Source organism: Sciurus vulgaris, assembly GCF_902686455.1.
Source record: "Sciurus vulgaris genome assembly, chromosome: 10".
Lineage (NCBI taxonomy): Eukaryota > Metazoa > Chordata > Mammalia > Rodentia > Sciuridae > Sciurus > Sciurus vulgaris.
The window spans coordinates 118179930-118196967 of record NC_136470.1 but is presented as its reverse complement, the minus strand read 5'-3'; the positions used below and the strand labels follow the sequence as shown (position 1 = coordinate 118196967).

Here is a 17038-nt window from a genome sequence, read left to right as displayed (position 1 = left end):
AAACAGAAAGTTTTGTGAGACGTTGTCTGTTCACATAGTAATTCTCAAAAAGCATCTGATGAAAACATGAATGAATGCCACACACTTCTTTCCTCTCTCCCCCCATTTCTTCCACCTGTCCATCCATCTCTCTTTCCAAATATTTATTCTCTCCTCTATGTAAGGCCCTTTGTTAGGTACAGTGGGGGGACTCAGAGCCCAGTCTGGTAGATACATGACTTATTTGGAAGTCATGAATAACCCAACAACAGAGGAGAACTGGATTCAGACTGGAATGCCTTCAATTCCAGGTAAAGAAATTGGAGAATTGTAGAGGCCAAGTGGTAGATAGAAAGTCAAGCCTGTCCATACAACTTTCTGTACTGATAGAAATGTCTTATCTGCCCTGGCCAGTATGGCAGCCACTAGCCACATATATTGAGACAGTGTGAATGAGGAACTGAATTTTCTAATTCATATAATCTTAAATGATCTAAATAGCCACATATAACTAGTGGTCACTGTATTGGGCAGTGCAAGAATAGAGCCATTTCAGACAACTTTAATTTACAGGGATGTAGTAGAAAGAGCTGTGGGTCCAAAAAATGTAATCCAGCACCTCCACTTACTAGCTGAGCAGTTCTGGGCAAATCATTACCGAGACTGATCCTCATTTCTTCAGATGTAAAATGGGAATGAGAAACAACCCATGTTTTTGTGAGCAACAATTGAAGTTCCCTAGTCTAGTTGCCATGATGCTCTGTTGGTTATAGATCTGGAAACTAAGATGCACAGAGGTGAAGGTCAGTGGCGGAGCTGGGCTATGTCCCAACTTAAACCATGCCATTCATGTTACCTGACCCTCCCCCACCAAACTGCTGTGCACTAGATCCTCTATGTCTGGCTTCTGAAACTCAATTCACCAAGTGCCTTTCAGTTCACTTCTGTCAGTGCTACCAGAGATACACTAAGAGGATCTGACTCAAGAATAGTAGCCATGGCTGAATTTCAGTGTAAACAAAATTTCTTCCCACATTTTCCCATTTTTGTTCTTCACTGCATTTTTTAAATTAGTTTCCAGACTCTGAATATTATGAATTCAAATTCCCAAAGTCCTGATTGTCTGTATACACAGAGCATGGTGCCACCGATCATGGGGAGGGCATTCTTTTGTCAGAAGTCACGTTTTCATGGCTTGATTAACTTATATTGTTCTCTTCCACCATCACCCTCACCACCTTTCCTCCCCCCCTCCTTTTATGGCAAGTTATCTTTGTCATCTTCTTCTATCTTTGTTAAGAAAAAAATGTTAAATTGGCAACTGCTTCTAAGCATGACATTGCTAATTTTTCCCTCTCAAATATTTTTATTCTCAAAGGGATAAAACATTAAAACACCCTGCCTTTGAATTTCCATACTTTGTCTTATGCATAGGCATTTGCATTTCATAAGCATTTGATAAATGCCATTTAATTACCCAGTTTTGTTTCTCTTTCTCCTACTCTATAATGTTCAGAAGATTCTTTACTGATTGGTGATGCCATCATTAGGTAGTCAAGACAAAGAAATGAGAATGAAATAGTTAATTCATTTTGCATCTTGTGCTCAGCTCTATTAAAGGCTGTGGAAAGAAAGATGTGGCAAATTCTAGATAAATGGGGTGGATAGAACTAATTATAGATTTCGGTTCTCTGATCACAAATTCCTCCATCTATGCAGATAATCAGAAGTGAGCCATGCTGCATTTACTAACTGACTTGCTGCATTGGAGTAGAAAATATAGACAAGATTGCTTCTAATTCCAGAATTATTTTTTACCTTAATACACAGAAAACATACTTTGAAAAGCAGAATTGCAACAGATGTGTTATTCATATGGCATTGGTGACTGTGTCCATTTTTATAATTCACTTGCTCTGGCTGTAGCCTGTCACTGCTTTAGAGTCTGGCACAAATGCTTCCCTGACTGGATAAAGCAATAAGCAGGTGGCTTTCTGTCTTTTATTGTCTCTGAGCTGGATCTAAGTGCTTATACAAGAGCCACCCTGCAATCTTACCCTCTGGCCATCTGGCTCCCTGGTAGCTTGTGGTTAATTCTTTTCCATCTGATGAGAACCAGCTTCTTATGCATTTTCCTCAGAATCTCACAACAGAACCATCTCATTCCCAGGCAGGTCATTCTGAGGACTTGGCCAGACCTCTTGCCTAGCAGGCATTCTCATCCCCCACAATCCTGTGTTCAGTTCTGCTTCACTTCTCTTGAATGACTCAAAGTGGCAAGTTTCAGAAGCAACTGGGTGACTCATTACCTTTTATTAGCATCTTTGGTCATTTAAGAGAAGATCCGGGGAGTCCTGGTCTATTACACCATTGGGGAGTTCACAGACATGGTAGAGATTTTACTTCTCTATTCCTTGATGCCCCAGCCATTTCATCATTTCAGATTCACAGGAGAAGCTGAGCCTCCTGTGTATCTAAGGCAGTGTAGAGAAGGGGTTAGAAACTTCCTGTCCAAAGTTGCCATGCATCTTCTCTTCCTGCTCATATTGCTCTTCAAACAGAGAGTATGGTGAGAGTGGTTTCCAGAAATGCCCTTTAATTGTGTGGGTTGACTCTGGCTTCTGTCCTTGCCATTATGACTGGCTGCATAATACTTGGAGCTCAATGAAAAATGCAAATTTGAGCCGCTAGTTTAAAACATATCAAGAAAATCTCTCTTTTCCTTCTTCTGTGGTCTCTTGTCTCTCCATCTGCCATGGACACTTTTTATTTACCATTTAATGCCCAGTTCCCCTGGTATGGGGATTCTCCCATGAGTTGGCCTGTGAAGCCAACTGTCAGATTCCTCCTCCCACCAGCCTCTACACAGTTGTCTGGAAATTGAACTAGGCATCTCCCCTTCCCTCGGCTGGCTGTCCTAACCCTTGGCAGAGGGGTGATCCCCAAGAATATCACCTCCTCCTTCCTGGAAAGTACTGGATGTTTATATGGAGGAGGACAATGGCAAATGTACAGTGGCATCACTAGCTTGGAGCAGATGGTCACTGCCTTCCCTCTTCCCACTCTTGAGTATGCCTGACCCCATGCCTTTCTGAGTTTGTGCCTAGGTCCCCCATCAAGTAGGGCAGGCCGAGGGAGCCAGGAGGTTCTGACCTGAAAGAACAAGAACAGGTCCCAGGGAGGCAGTAGAAAATAGAATGGCAAGTAAATGAGGCTCTAAGCCCCCATCTGCCACCATGTGCATTATTAGATCTCAATACAAAACACAAATTCCAAAATAACATTAACAGTGATTGCAGAGCCCTAACCCCAAATGCAGGCTCTGCTGAGCACCAGGCCTGGTACAAGTGCACAGCCCAAAAACTACCCAGCTTGTAGCTCTACGACACCTGCCTCTGTCCCACTTTAATACATCTTTTTAAGACATCCTCCATGTGAAGATGTGGCCTCACTCACTTCCATTTCCCTTTTCTGAACTGCCAGGCACCTGCAGCAGGGGGAGCTCTGCTCCTCCTAGACTGAGGCAAACAGGCCTGTTTTAGGCTGGAATTCAGGAAGTATTTGCTGCTGGACAGTTCCCCTGGACAGCTCTCCCCAGGAGGTGAGCAAGAGGTTGCAGGCAGAGGCCTCCCAGAGGTGCCAGAGCTGGGGCTTCTGGATTGCCTGCCTGGCTTGATTACCACACAGATGTGCACACACTGCACACTACATCACGAAGCAGGCACATGGTCTAAGGTATCTATCAGGTCCTGCTGCACACTTGGTTGTGGTCTGTGGCAGCAAATGTATATGAGTGAGAGTACAGCATGACATCACAAAAATGAACACTGAAAGCTACCTTCCTTCACTTATTTCTAATTTATACTATTCAGTTTTAATAGAACTTTTACTCTTTTTGATAGTCTCTTTTACATCTTAATTTAAAAAATTAGGCTCTACTATATATATATATATATATATATATATATATATAACATACAATAATATATTTACTACAATATTCTTTTCCTTTCTTTGAGTTTAGGTATTTTGTTTTTTCTATAAAATCTTAAGACCAATGCTTAGCTTAGCTTTTAGGGTTTTAAAATTTTCCCTAACACAGGAATTAAAAATGTCCCTAAATCATGACTGTATCCCATAAATTTTGACACAGCATTTCGATTATTATACAATTCTAAGTACTTTTAAATATTCATTATTTTTTGTCCTGTTATTTATTTAGAAGTGGGATTTTAGTATAAAGGCATCAACTTTAAAACAGTTACTAATTTCTAAGCTAACTGCACTGTGATCAGTGTGGGTTGTGTGACATCAAGTCTGAGAGATGTGCTTACACTAGCTTTATAACTTAAAAACTGTGGGATGAACACCATCAACTCTCCACCTCCATTCAACAGTTACTAATGTTCCACGTGTTTAATTTTTTTGTAGAAGGTACTATGTGTGTTTATTAAATCAAGTTTGCTAAGTTTAAATCTTTTGTTTATAAATTTATGTATATCAAATGGGTGTACTAAAATCTCCAGTTTTGATGATAGTTAAATGGCAGTTTCTTCCTGTAATTTTTCAGTTTCTACCTTGTATATTTTAAGGTTATGACCCTCATAAATTTAGGATCTTCCTTGTGAATCAGACACTTTGTCATCATGTAGAGACTTATTATTGAGAGCTTTCTAGTTACACATAGTAGTGGGTTCATCCCAACATAATCATACATGTAATTAGAGTTTAGTTCACGATCCCTCCTTTTCCCCTCCCTTTTCCCTTCTGTCATTCCTTCCCTTCCCTGTTCTTTTTCCTCTACTCTGCTAGATTTCCTTTTGCTTGACATATAGACTCTATCACTGCACAACGGTTTTGTTTAGAAGTATATTTTGTCTGATATTAATATAGCTATTCCAGCTTTTATAAATATTTGCCTGGAATTATTTTTCCATCATTTTATTTTCAACCTTTCCATTTCCCTGTGTTGTAGATGTGTCTCCTAGAAAACAGTTAAAGCCAGATATTGTTTTCTTTAAATCAAATCTATCAATCACTGATCATAGCTGGCATGTTTAGGGTATGTATTTTTATTGTGATTACTGACATTACTTAAATGGACTTGGTTCTGTCACTGGTCATGCCAATGGTCATTTGTGCCTTCTACTTGTTCTTTCTTGCTTTTAGTTTTTTCCCTTTCTTGGCTTTTTATTTTTAAATATTTACATTGGTTTTTGTTTTTATCCCATTTTCCCTTGCTATATTTTTGGTAGTTAGCTACTTTCAATTTTTCCATGTGTGCCCTCAAAACTTTTAATGCATTTTTTAAAAAGTCTTAAAGTTTTTACAACATAACTATCAGTTCAAGTAATATAAGTACCTACAACCTTTGGACTCTATTTATCTCCTTTTGACTTATGCAATTATTATCCCTTTTTTAGTACCTTTCCTTAAAGATAAAGTCTTCATTTTTCAATAATAAATGTCATTTTATTATTTGTTGTCCTTTTTCATATTTAATTAGTAAATAAAAATACTTAATAGATACTCATAGTCTTAGTTACCACTGTTTTGTCTGTTAAAACCACCAGGTAACAAATGTTTTATTTTCATGTCTTTGTTAAGTACAGCTTTTTGGTAACTCCACAAATTGGACATTACTGTTATTTAAAAATACATATGTTGGGCTGGGGGTTTAACTTAATGGTGGAGCATTTGCCTAGCATGTTTGAGACCCCAGGTTAGATCCTCAGCACCTCAAAATAAGTAAATAAAAATACATTTGTCTAGATTTACCTGAATATGGACAAATTTTATTACCATTACTTCTTTTTTAAAATAATATTTTAGATGTTGATGGACCTTTATTTTATTCATTTATTTATATGTGCTGAGAATCAAACCTAGTGTCTCATACATGCCAGGTAAGTGTGACTACTTGCATCTCATTTCTTCCTTCTGTGGTCCTTCCTTCCTTTTTTCTTCTATGTACATGCTTTAGAGTTTCCTTTAGTAAAGATCTTTGTGGTAAACAATTATTTTTAAAATATGAATTATTCTTCCTGTTTTTTATTTTAAAATGTTTTGAAAGGCAATTTTTCTAAATTGACAAATTTTTCTTCTACCTTAAAGATACTCAGTAGTCATGTGGATTCCACTGTTACTGTTGTTAATAATTCAGCTGCCAGTCCAATTATCTTTGCAGAAGATCTGGTCTTTCTTTTGGCTGATTTTAAATTTTCTTCCTCTTGGCATTCTGCCAAGACATTGCCCTATTCCAAATCTAAATGTTGTTTTCTTTTTATGTATGCTACCCGTTATGGCTTGTCTCTCTTTATCTGCGTACCTGTGTCTTGAGTTCTGAAAAATGACCATTCCTTTATGTCCTTGAATATAGTCTCTCCTGTATGATTTTTATTTTCTCCTTCTAGAATTCCAATTAGATATAGGCTTGATCTTTCCATTCTGTTCTATCTCTTAATCTCTTAGAGTAATCATCTCTATAGTCTGAGTAATTTCTTCAGCCTTTTTCCTAGTTTATGTTTCTCTTTAGATGTATCTATTACTCTGTCTATTCATCCATTGAGTTTTGTTATTTTTTATTTTGAAAATTGTGAAGTTCACCAAAAATTCAAACAGAACTATAAATTGCTACATGCCTTTTGCCTAGATATGTATGAGCATGTGCACATCCATATCTGTTTGTGTTAATATGTGTATCCACACACCATCCTACTCTCCTTTAGAAAAATCATCTAAAAGTAGGCTATAACAATAACATATTAAATACTTCAGCATACCTGTCTTAAGAACAAAGACATTCTCTTATACAAGCAGTATCCAAATAGTATCATACTATTATCACGTCAGAGGAAATCCACACAATTCAGTAACATCACCCAACATATTCTTCATACTCAAATTTCCCCACTTGTTCCTCAAATGTCATTTACGTATCTTTTTTCCTGCAGTACTGGGATTGAACCCAGGGTCTCATGCGTGCTAGGCAAGTGCTCTACTACTGAGCTATATTCTTGGTCTGTCAAATATTATTTATATCAGTTCTTTTTTTTTAATCTAGGATTCAATTAAGGTTCATACAATTACATTTGGCTATTCTGTCTCTTTATTCTCTCTTAGTCTAGAACAGTACCCCATCCATATCCCTCTATTCCTAATGACATGAAACCTATGAAGAGTATAGGTGAGGTATTCTTAAGAACATTCCACATTCTGCAATTGTCCAGTGACCTCCTCAGTAGGCTTGAATTTCCAGACATTTCCAGCAGGAACCTCACATAGCTGATTGTGTGTACCTCACTGCATCCCACAAAAGGCACACAGTATCAGATCCTGATTTTAAGGAGTTCTGCAAGATCTCACTGTACAAGGACACATATTCCTCCTTGTAATTAATAAGTCATCTGCGAGTGCTTCTGTGAGCCCTTTAAAATACTTGCCCCCCCAAATCTGTCATATGGTTTTAACGTCCCTGAACCACCAGTTTTACATTTGTAATTAATTTTTAAGTTACGACTAGTAATTTTTTTAGTTCTATTTTTCCCTTCATGTTTATTAGTCAGTATTCTTAAAGAAGAGTTTTTCCTCCCCTTTCTACCCCACCTTTGGGAATCTTGCTTGGGTTTTAAAAATTCAATGTGTTTTAGTTTATTACCATTATTATTTTTTCTGGTGTTCAAATTATCCAAGATTAGGTCAGTGGGAATCCTTCCAAAACAACTTACTTGTCCTTTTCACATGACACTGTTAATTTTTTTGTATTTTCTTGCTTCCTAGCACAATAAGTTGCCCTAGGCTACCATTGCAACTTCCCTGTTCCAGCCTAGAATTAGGTATTTCTAAGAAACTATGAAACCCTGGGTTCTATTAAAAAACAAACAACAAAAACCCAAACATCTCTATTTGGTTATTTTTCAGATTAACTTGATCATTTAAAAAATTCTCTTGTTCCTTTGAATTATATTTTAATATCATAGTAATAGATTTTTATCCAAATAAGATGGAGGTAGAGAAAGAGGGGAAGAAAAGAAGGAGCAGGAAAAGACAAGAAAGGGGTGAGTGTCGATTCATAAATCATACCAAGCAGACAGTACCTTCGAAACTGCCACAGAGGCTGCTTTGGGTCTGTAGAGCTGAGTCTATTGCACTTTGCTTTGAAGTTTATTGGTGGATATTTGTTGATTGCCCCTAGGAAGAGAAAAGGCTATAATGAGTCCCTTCTTCATGGCTATTAACATTACTGCAGTCTGTTCTGTACGCAGTGGCACTTCACTGTTTTCTGTAACCACCAAGATAGATACCAACTAAGGCAATCATATGAAGTGAAAGCAGATTTCTCAGAGGAACTTCTGAAACTGAATTTAGAAAATATCTCTCTTCTGAATTTATGGTGCATTCAGCTAGCTTTTCAGTAAGTTGCCCTTGACTGCTCAAGTTGTTAACTAGGAGAATCTGAAACATCATGAGCCCTTCCTAATGATCTGGTCTTTAATTGATATGAACTAATAAGAATAGTTATTTCTTATTTGTTTCTGCAGAATATTGAAATGTAAAGGGAAAAGGACATTCCCTTTATGGTCTTTGTGCCACTACTACTAATAATAACATCAATGCAATTTTATAATATCATAGTCATTTCAGTTGGAAGTGTATCAGTTTTTCAAAAGGATAAAGCATGCCTATCGTTTGAAAACTTGAAAACCATTTTTATAGGAAACTTGAAAATGTATTTTTCCTTAAAGTATTAAATAGAATACATTTGTTAAACATAGTTAAATCTCTTCCTGGTGATGCAGGATCTTCATGAGTAGCAAGTTTGCACTGGGCTTCAATACCTCACTGTCTCCAGAGCTGCTACTGCAGGAAGGACAGTGTGCTCTGGGCTAAGTGGCCTAGGACTGTGATGCTACCCTTACTGTGCACCTCTTCAGAAGGATCCCTGCCATATTCCTTTCTAGCTTCTCTTTCAGGTTCCTCTTCCAGAATACATCAACATACCTTCCATTCTGGGAGCTAATTTGCCCCCATATCAGTGTTTCTCAAACCTTAATGTGCATATGAAAACCTGGGGATTTTGATAAAATGTGGATTCTTGTTCCAAATGTCTGTGGTAGGACCCGAAATCTTCATTTCTAACAAGCTCCCAGATGATGCTGCCAATGCTGGTTCTAGACTCACACTCTGAATAGCAGAGGATGTAACATGGGCCCCATCAACACTCTCCAAGGCTCCTCCTCCTCAGACCTCTCCCTGCACTGATCAGTCAGTGTCTTGACAGTTTTAACCAGGCTGTTGCAGACGCAACTAGGACCTTGCTTGAGCTGCACTAGCAGTGGCTGCTCTTGAGCCTGTGTGATCACTTTTTTGTATCTGGAATCCACAGGACCATTTACCATGAGTGTTTTTCACCTTCAGAGTCACATCAGGGCATTGTTTCTTTAATCCATCCTATTGCACTGAAAATGGACTGTGTATTTTCAAGGCAAGCTCATTCCAAGAAATACAACCCATGTTTATTTCTTCTGGGCACCAGTTACACTAACTACTGGCATCATAAAAAGTCATTAACAAGGCTAAGAAAGTTTTGCAAGGCTGTGTCTTTCATTCTGACAGGTAAAATGGTGTCTCCTAACACTTCAGACTTTGCCTTCAGAACTTGTAAAAGCAAAGCCAAGAATTGCTTAATTTTTCTTTGGCTTTCTCTTTCAGTGTGTTAACTGATGAAACTTTCCATTAAAGGGCAGCATGCTAATGTTACATGGCAAAGGCTCCACTTTGTAGCTAGAGTCCAGGCTGTGACTTCACACCCTCAGACTGCACTGCTCTACACAGACAGATGTGTGAACAGCTGCTTGTTATGATTGCTTCGCCATAGGAACCAGAGGCATAAAAAAGATGAGCCAGAAAATTAAATGCTTAGGAATCAGAGGTTTCCTCCCTCCCACTATCCATTATTACATATTTTCCTTTCTGACCTTGCAATGCCCTTGAAGATAGACAAGAGAGGTTTCCAATAATACATGTTAGCTCATCACCCTTTTTGGGGAAAATACCAAGTTTATATTTTTTCCAAGTATATTCATAACATGTAGGAAAGAACAATTTCCATGACTTACGCCTGATTGAGTTTATAAAGGACTTCACAAACTTCACACCATATCTGTGCTCAGGTTTATGAATTCGGCCAAGCTGGATCAAGTGATGGTCCAAAGGGTGACTGGCTAGATCTTCCAGTTCCTTGTCATTCCAAGAGGGGCCAAGGGAAAGCACAAATAGGGCATACCCCTGACACTTGGCTCTCAAGGACTCTTTCTTTAAGGTTTCCCCATCCAAGTAACTGGTTTCCCCAGCAGATATCACAAATATGACTTTGTTTTTTCTCAGATTGGGTGTGGTTAAAAAGACATTGTCCAGAGTCCACCGTAAGGCATGACCAATAAAAGCATCTCCGTTTAGCTGTTGAACGGATTGTTCCACATGCCTCTTCATGAGGCGCTTACTGCTATAGGTGGTAAGGTTGAACTCAGTTCTAATAGGACTCCTCTGAGTGTTGGGTAGGAAGTCAGGGGGAGCATGACTCAATAGGGCCACTCGGTCTCCAGTGACGGAGGTCTCTGGCTCTGAGGTGATTTCAAAGTGATCTAGCAGGGTCCCCAGGAAGCTTCTTATGTCTTCAAATTCAGCATGTCCCACATTCCGGGAGCCATCCAGAAGGAAAGCAGCATCTATGTAAGACTGCACAGGGGGTGGTCTGTCTTGGTCACAAGAAGCATCAGGCTTGCAGATATCTGAAAACCAAATCACTTAGGGTTACTAAGTACGTGTGAATAGAAAAAGAAAGATCACACCTCAACTATCTTGACATCTGGCAACAGCATAGTCTTTAATGTTAAAATAGTTAAGAAATGGCTCGAATACCAACAACAGTAGAATTTCCTAGTACAGTTTCCATCTATCTTCAGAAGGTACAGATTTTATACCCACCTGTGCCTTAGATTCCATTCGCTCATGCAATCTTTTTTCTTTTTTTGAATTAGGCTGCTTTCAACAGAAATTGAATCTTGGCAATGCTAAGTTTATAAAGTTTACAGTGGACACTTTGTCCCATGCATCTACAAGGGTTCAGCAGCATAATACGAAAGATTTTGATTTCTCTTGGTCGAAAATAAACAGGCTAAACTAGTGGTCCTTGTCACTATGCTCACTATGATTGTTCTATATGCAAAATTAATCTGCTTAAAACGTGAGAGTAAAAAAGCCATTTAAATAAGAGTTCACCACTTCATGTCTATCTGTGGGTACCTAAGGACAAAGCTGTGGAGACATGTTTAAGCAGCTCTAAGATGGCGGCTGGCATTGGGCCAAGATGTGGCACATAATTAGTGTTAACGTAGCGTGATCTCTCATGACCTTTTGTCTGATTGGTTGATGTCTCTTCTGTGCTAGTGGTCAACAGATGTTCCCCATTCTTCCTTGATTGGTACTGTGGTGCGTGCTCCAATCGTGCTACTTAATCCTAAGCTGATTGGCTGCTTTAGTGTATATAAGACATTCTCTTCACCATGGAGAAGAACACACCTCTAGATCGCAGAATGAAGGACCCCTACACCGGAACGCACCACTAAGAAGGACTTCGGATAGCACGCACCTCTAGCACGCACCTCTAGGACACACCTCTAGCACATACCTCTAGAACGCACCTCTAGCACACAGGATGAACGACGCACCTCTAAGAAGAAGCAGACCTCTAAGAAATAGCTCCTCTGAAAGCGTAGCCTCTCTGAAAGCTTAGTACCTCTAAAAGCAAGCAAGCAAGCCTCTCTTCCTCTATAAACTAGTGAACAAGCAAGCAAGCAAGAAAGCAGCCCAGAAAAAGATAATAGAAGTAGATCATTCCCAGTCCGCCTCCGATTCCTTCCTGCGGGATTGTTGCTGCGGGCGGCAACACAAAGCTACAGCTCATCTTTGTGTCTCCATAGTGCTTTTTTGTTAAAAGAACAATGCATGTTTGTTAAATGAATGAGTATAAATATTGCTTATTAATGGCCTCCCATAAAATAGGTCATTTTTCTAAATATGCATATCTCATTTAACAAAAGAATGCATGGTAATGAAGAGTCAATTTCATTGAATTTGACCAAAATAACTATTCCAAGGAATAAAGTAAATTGGTGATGGAAGGATCTTGGAGGTCAATTGATATTCTAATTTTATAGAGTAGATTGAGAGCAGAAGAGTTAATCATTTTTACCAAAGGACACAGCACTATTACCAGAAGTTTCTACGTATGTAGTCATGTTTTATTATTAGAGATGAGGCCATGTGATACAGTAGTAGGAGGCTCCTTGGCCTGAGGACTAGGATGCCTCAGTCTTGTTGCAGGAACAAACATGCTGCGTGTGTCCAGCCAGGCCCCTGCTGGGCCTCAATTCTGCCATTTCTCTGCACATTAGGTGGTTGGACCGAACGAGGATCAGATTCACCCAGAGATTCCTTGCCAGGGATGACATTCTCCCTTGTTTTTCATAACATTGATGATTGAGGGTGAGAATGCCCTCTTGAAGAATCAAAGGGAAAAAAAAAAGAATAATGCGTGCAGACAGCTGGTACTTAGATATAGGATGGACCATAAATAAAAACTATTAGATGAAAGATGAATGACCAGAATGCAGATCCTAGGGGATGCAGCAAACTTCCTCACTTCACTCAATAAAGACACAGTAAAGATGATGCTGCACAAGTTAGAGTTCCCCCAGTGAAATTTAGGGAAACTTTATGACCCATGTAACGGTCAGATGACAGAACAGTCACCTGTGCACAAGGCAGTTTCTAAAATCAGGGACAGCAGGCTGCCCATTTGCTCAGTTTTGTGGGTTTTTTAATTGCAGGAAATGACAGCCAAAATATCTTCCATCATGTGCCTAAGAGACAAAACAAAGGCTTAAGCCAAGAAATGGAGCCAAAATCCACCCCCAGTCACATATGCGCAGTTTCTGACCATGCAATATACCAGCACAAGAGTGCAGCATGTTGAAACTGTTGTAACCAACATGTTTGAAGGTGCAACTGAGAATACATAGGGTGGGGTGTAGCTCTCCATGGCATGCTTAGCACTTAATTGCTTTAAGTCAGACTGCCTTCGTCTAAACTAACTCTGTGCAATCAATAGAAAAGAAAAATTGATTAGAGGGGAGCAGAGGAAAGACAGAAAACACAGAGGCTATGAGGAGACTTCTACTTCTGGACCAGAGTTGCCACCTCCCGATAAGGTCATTTGTACATCAACCATAGCCTCTCATGGATATCCTTGAAGAAGGAGAGCAATCAGGCATTTGCTTCAGGCCCAGATGGACACTTTCAAGGAGCAGAATGAGACCTCCATTCCTCATAACCTGCAAGCAGTTTAGAGCCAACCTCCTTGGGTTCTATCTGGCTGTATGGTCCTGGGCAAATGATCACATCTCTCTAAGCTTTATTTTCCTCATCTGTAAAGTGGAGCTAATAATAGCTCAGACATTTTAGAGTGATTATAAGGATAGAATTACATAATTTATGAAAAGTGATTAGTGCAACTCTTGGGACATAATAAGCACAGTATCTTAAGTCTTGACTCATCATCAGTATTACGTTAAAGTGATTAAAGCAAGTGCTTGGTGACCATCAGCTGTCACATCCACCACTAATCTCTGTGGTTTCCGCTGTCTTCATAATCATTGGAATGCTCAAATGGAAGATAAGAGTTTTCCAGTTAGAGCAATACTTGTGTATAGAACACTCCAAACAAATCAATACTGCAAATCTTTCTGATAGTTAACATTTGGGGGCTCTTTTCAATGGAGATTCATGACTCTCTGCTGTTTCTATTTATACCATACTAAAAAATATCTGCCAGGCATGGTGACCCATATCTGCACTCCCAGCTACTTAGGAGGCTGAGACAGGGAGATTTCAAGTTCCAGGACAGCCTGGGCAACTTGGCAAGACCCTGTCTGAAATTAAAAATTAAAAAGGATGGGGATGTAGCTCAGTGGTAGGGTGCCCCTGGATTCAATTCCTGGCACTGGAGGAAAAAAATTCCCCAAGCAGCTAGGATGGTGCTGAATTGATTTAAAGCATCTCTTTGGGACCATGAACATTTGAGATTTAGAAAATACACATAAAATACTTTATAACATGAAATACCTGGCAATGAGACAAGCTAAGTTTTTCTAAAAATCATTACTGTTTCCTGGAAGCTGCAGGAAGTAGAGAGGCCTGGAATGTAACCCTCCTTCTGGGACACACAGGAGGAGACCCTGCAGGCTTAACTAAGAGGCTCCATCTGTTTAAGATGCAGCATGATGAGGTGGGGCCAGAGCCCAGGGAGGTCCTCTCTACACCAGGCTCATTCTGGCCACAAAGGTCCAGTTGCTGCTGCCAACAGTGACTCAGTGGACTTAACAGGCATGATCATATTCTCTCTGTGGGTCTTACCACGGCAGAAAGTGCACCGCTGGAGTCTCTCTAACGCTGGCATATCCTCAGTCCTGGAGGGAATCACGATGACTTGGAACGTGCCCGTGTCATCGATCTGCAAGAGGCCAAAGAGAAAGAACTGCTTAGTAGGAAAGGGTGTGAGAATCTTCCAGTACTGTTCAGAGAGCGGGGATCAGAGAGGGCCAGTCTGCTCCTTCTAAGGTCATGACAAGGCACAGCACGGCAGGTGACCAAGAGCACTGCTGGATTTAAACCCCTGCCCTTCCTTTAGCTTTAATTTACCTCTGTTTCCTCTTCTATAAAATGGGAATGTTATGATTACTAACTAACAAGGCACTATGTAAGCATCAAATAGGCTTGTCATCTTGTCATTGTGAAGCATTTACTGGTACAGAGTGGGTGTCATGTGGGTCAGTAAGGAGCATAACGTACCTCATATCCATTATCTCAACAACCCAGTAGGTTAGTTCTTATGTTCGACATCCCCATTTTAGAAAGTGAAGCACAGAAAGGTTAACAGCTGATCAAAGGACACCAGACACTCACAAAGTTTAAAGAAGAAAATTAAAGACCCCCATCCCCATGTCCAAGTACCAGAGACCCGTGTGAAGTCTAGGCTTCCACTGTGCACTAGGCATTGAAACTGGCTTTAACACAGACTCAAATCCAAGTCTAGGCGGCTCTCCTTTCAGGAACTCCCAACCCTTTCCACTTCCATTCCCTTGTTAGCAACCCACTTACAGAGTTTGAGGGCACACAGTAAGGAGAAGATGAGGAGGCTCCAAATAACCAAGGATAATTAACTTTCCATTAACGACTCACAGATAACTGAAGAAAAATTGTAGGTGTGATCTTATCGAATGTCTCAGGTACGGGTCAGATGACATTTTAAGTTCTGTGTATACTACTGTCTAAAGCTTATGGCTTCCCTCTTTCTCTAAGAAGTCTCCTTCCTACACTTCATCCATAGAGGTAGGACCTTGGTGTCATGTTTATATGGGGGCAACACCATTTCTCTAAGAAGAGCCAGTACTGGGAAAGGACATCTGAGTTAGCCAGGTCCATTCTATCAGGCATTTGGACCTGGGGTCCTGAGGTCTGGGGGTGCTGAGGGTTGATGTTTAATGAAGAGTTTCTAGGGCAGTCGGCTGGCCACATTGTATCTTTGGACTGAGGAGCAACGGAAACAAGAGAAGGGTGATTCAGGCTCACCTGAGAGAAGGGGCTTTTCCTGAGCCTCATCACTGCTTCTGTCATTTTTTATTCTTTGTACAACAGAGAAATATCTGCTCATCAGATTCCTCTCTGAGAGACCCCTGGTTTGCTGTCATATGCTTTCTGGGTTGGAGGTGAAGACTTGAATGGAGTATGTGATAACTGAAGATTTTGGCTAAATTTATAGACACAAATACATAGAGAAAAGAACTCACAACACCAGGGAAAGACAGGAAGAAAGAGAAAGTAGTGGAAATGAGCATTGTGTGATGTAAGAAAAGAGGGGCAAAAAGACCCCATGAGGTTAGGGCAGTGGTGGGGGAGCAGTGGTGGCAATAGTGGAATGTATTTGCTCTTAGAAGAAATGCTGAATTGTGCATTCAGGTGGGACAGAGGCAGCCTACCTGGACTCAGGACCAGAGGATACCTTGGGCCCTATTTAGGTCCTTACACTGTGTTTTTCTTATGGTATGTGCACGTGTGTACTTAAGCTACCTTAAACTGGTTTTGGTGATATGTAAACAAAGTGTCTCGAGTTATGCACTAGCAGAAAGAGTCTGCATTGCTCATGATTTCAAGAGATGTCTCTGTGCACAGTGTCAGTCTACCAAACCCTTGCTCCAACTGTGATGAGTGATGGGGAACAGAACCAGTGTCAGTTCAGAGAACACAGACCATCCAGAAAGGGCAAACAACCTTCTCATTACCATCTACCAGGATCCAGTTGAAAGAACTTCACAGACCGTTGGAGTTAGAACAAATTTTAGAAACCATGTAATCCAACCTCATTGTTTTATGGAAAAGCGAGTCCCAGTGAAGAGGGATAGAAAGTAGAAAACTTCAGTTTAAGTTTTGCTCGTCTCAAACAAGACCTACCTTCCATTTTCTGCATAAGCTACTTTTATGATTGTAGTTTTATATCAATGAGTCCTAACTTAATTTAGGGCAATGTTTCTCAAGATGTTGCCCAGGGAGTGCTGCCATTTGCTAACTAATCTTGTGTTCTACATGTCTACACTGTAACAATAACAACTTCCATATTTCTGGCTGTGGCCCTAGTTGGCAATTTAGGCTCATGTATCAACATACTGGCATCAACATAAAAGCAGTATCATTGATTCTCGTTGATTCTACTGGGTTGCTTTACTAGGGAGAGTCCACAGGGGGTCTGCATCCTCCTTCAATACCACCCTCAAGGGATCTCTTCATCAACAACATTTGAAAGATGTGATTTTAGAGATCATTCATCCCATCACTTATCACTGAAGAAACAATAACAACATATTATGGAAAAAATTCCTTAAACAAAATGTGGACTTTTTATTTAAAATAAAAGCATCCTATTGTTTGCTTTTCTTATTGCTCT

The 17038-nt window shown here is 39.9% G+C and overlaps 1 protein-coding gene across 1 annotated transcript in view; it reads right to left on the bottom strand.

The window, feature by feature from the left end:
- COL6A6 (collagen type VI alpha 6 chain) overlaps positions 1-17038 on the bottom strand; it is a 141713-nt gene that overhangs the window by 3393 nt on the left and 121282 nt on the right. Inside the window, exons 35-37 of the mRNA XM_079101273.1 lie at positions 14455-14551; positions 10098-10769; positions 8076-8169 (exon numbers count right to left, since the gene is read on the bottom strand). Of these exons, the coding sequence (XP_078957399.1) occupies positions 8076-8169; positions 10098-10769; positions 14455-14551 (863 nt within the window). The remainder of the gene's footprint in view (positions 1-8075; positions 8170-10097; positions 10770-14454; positions 14552-17038) is intronic.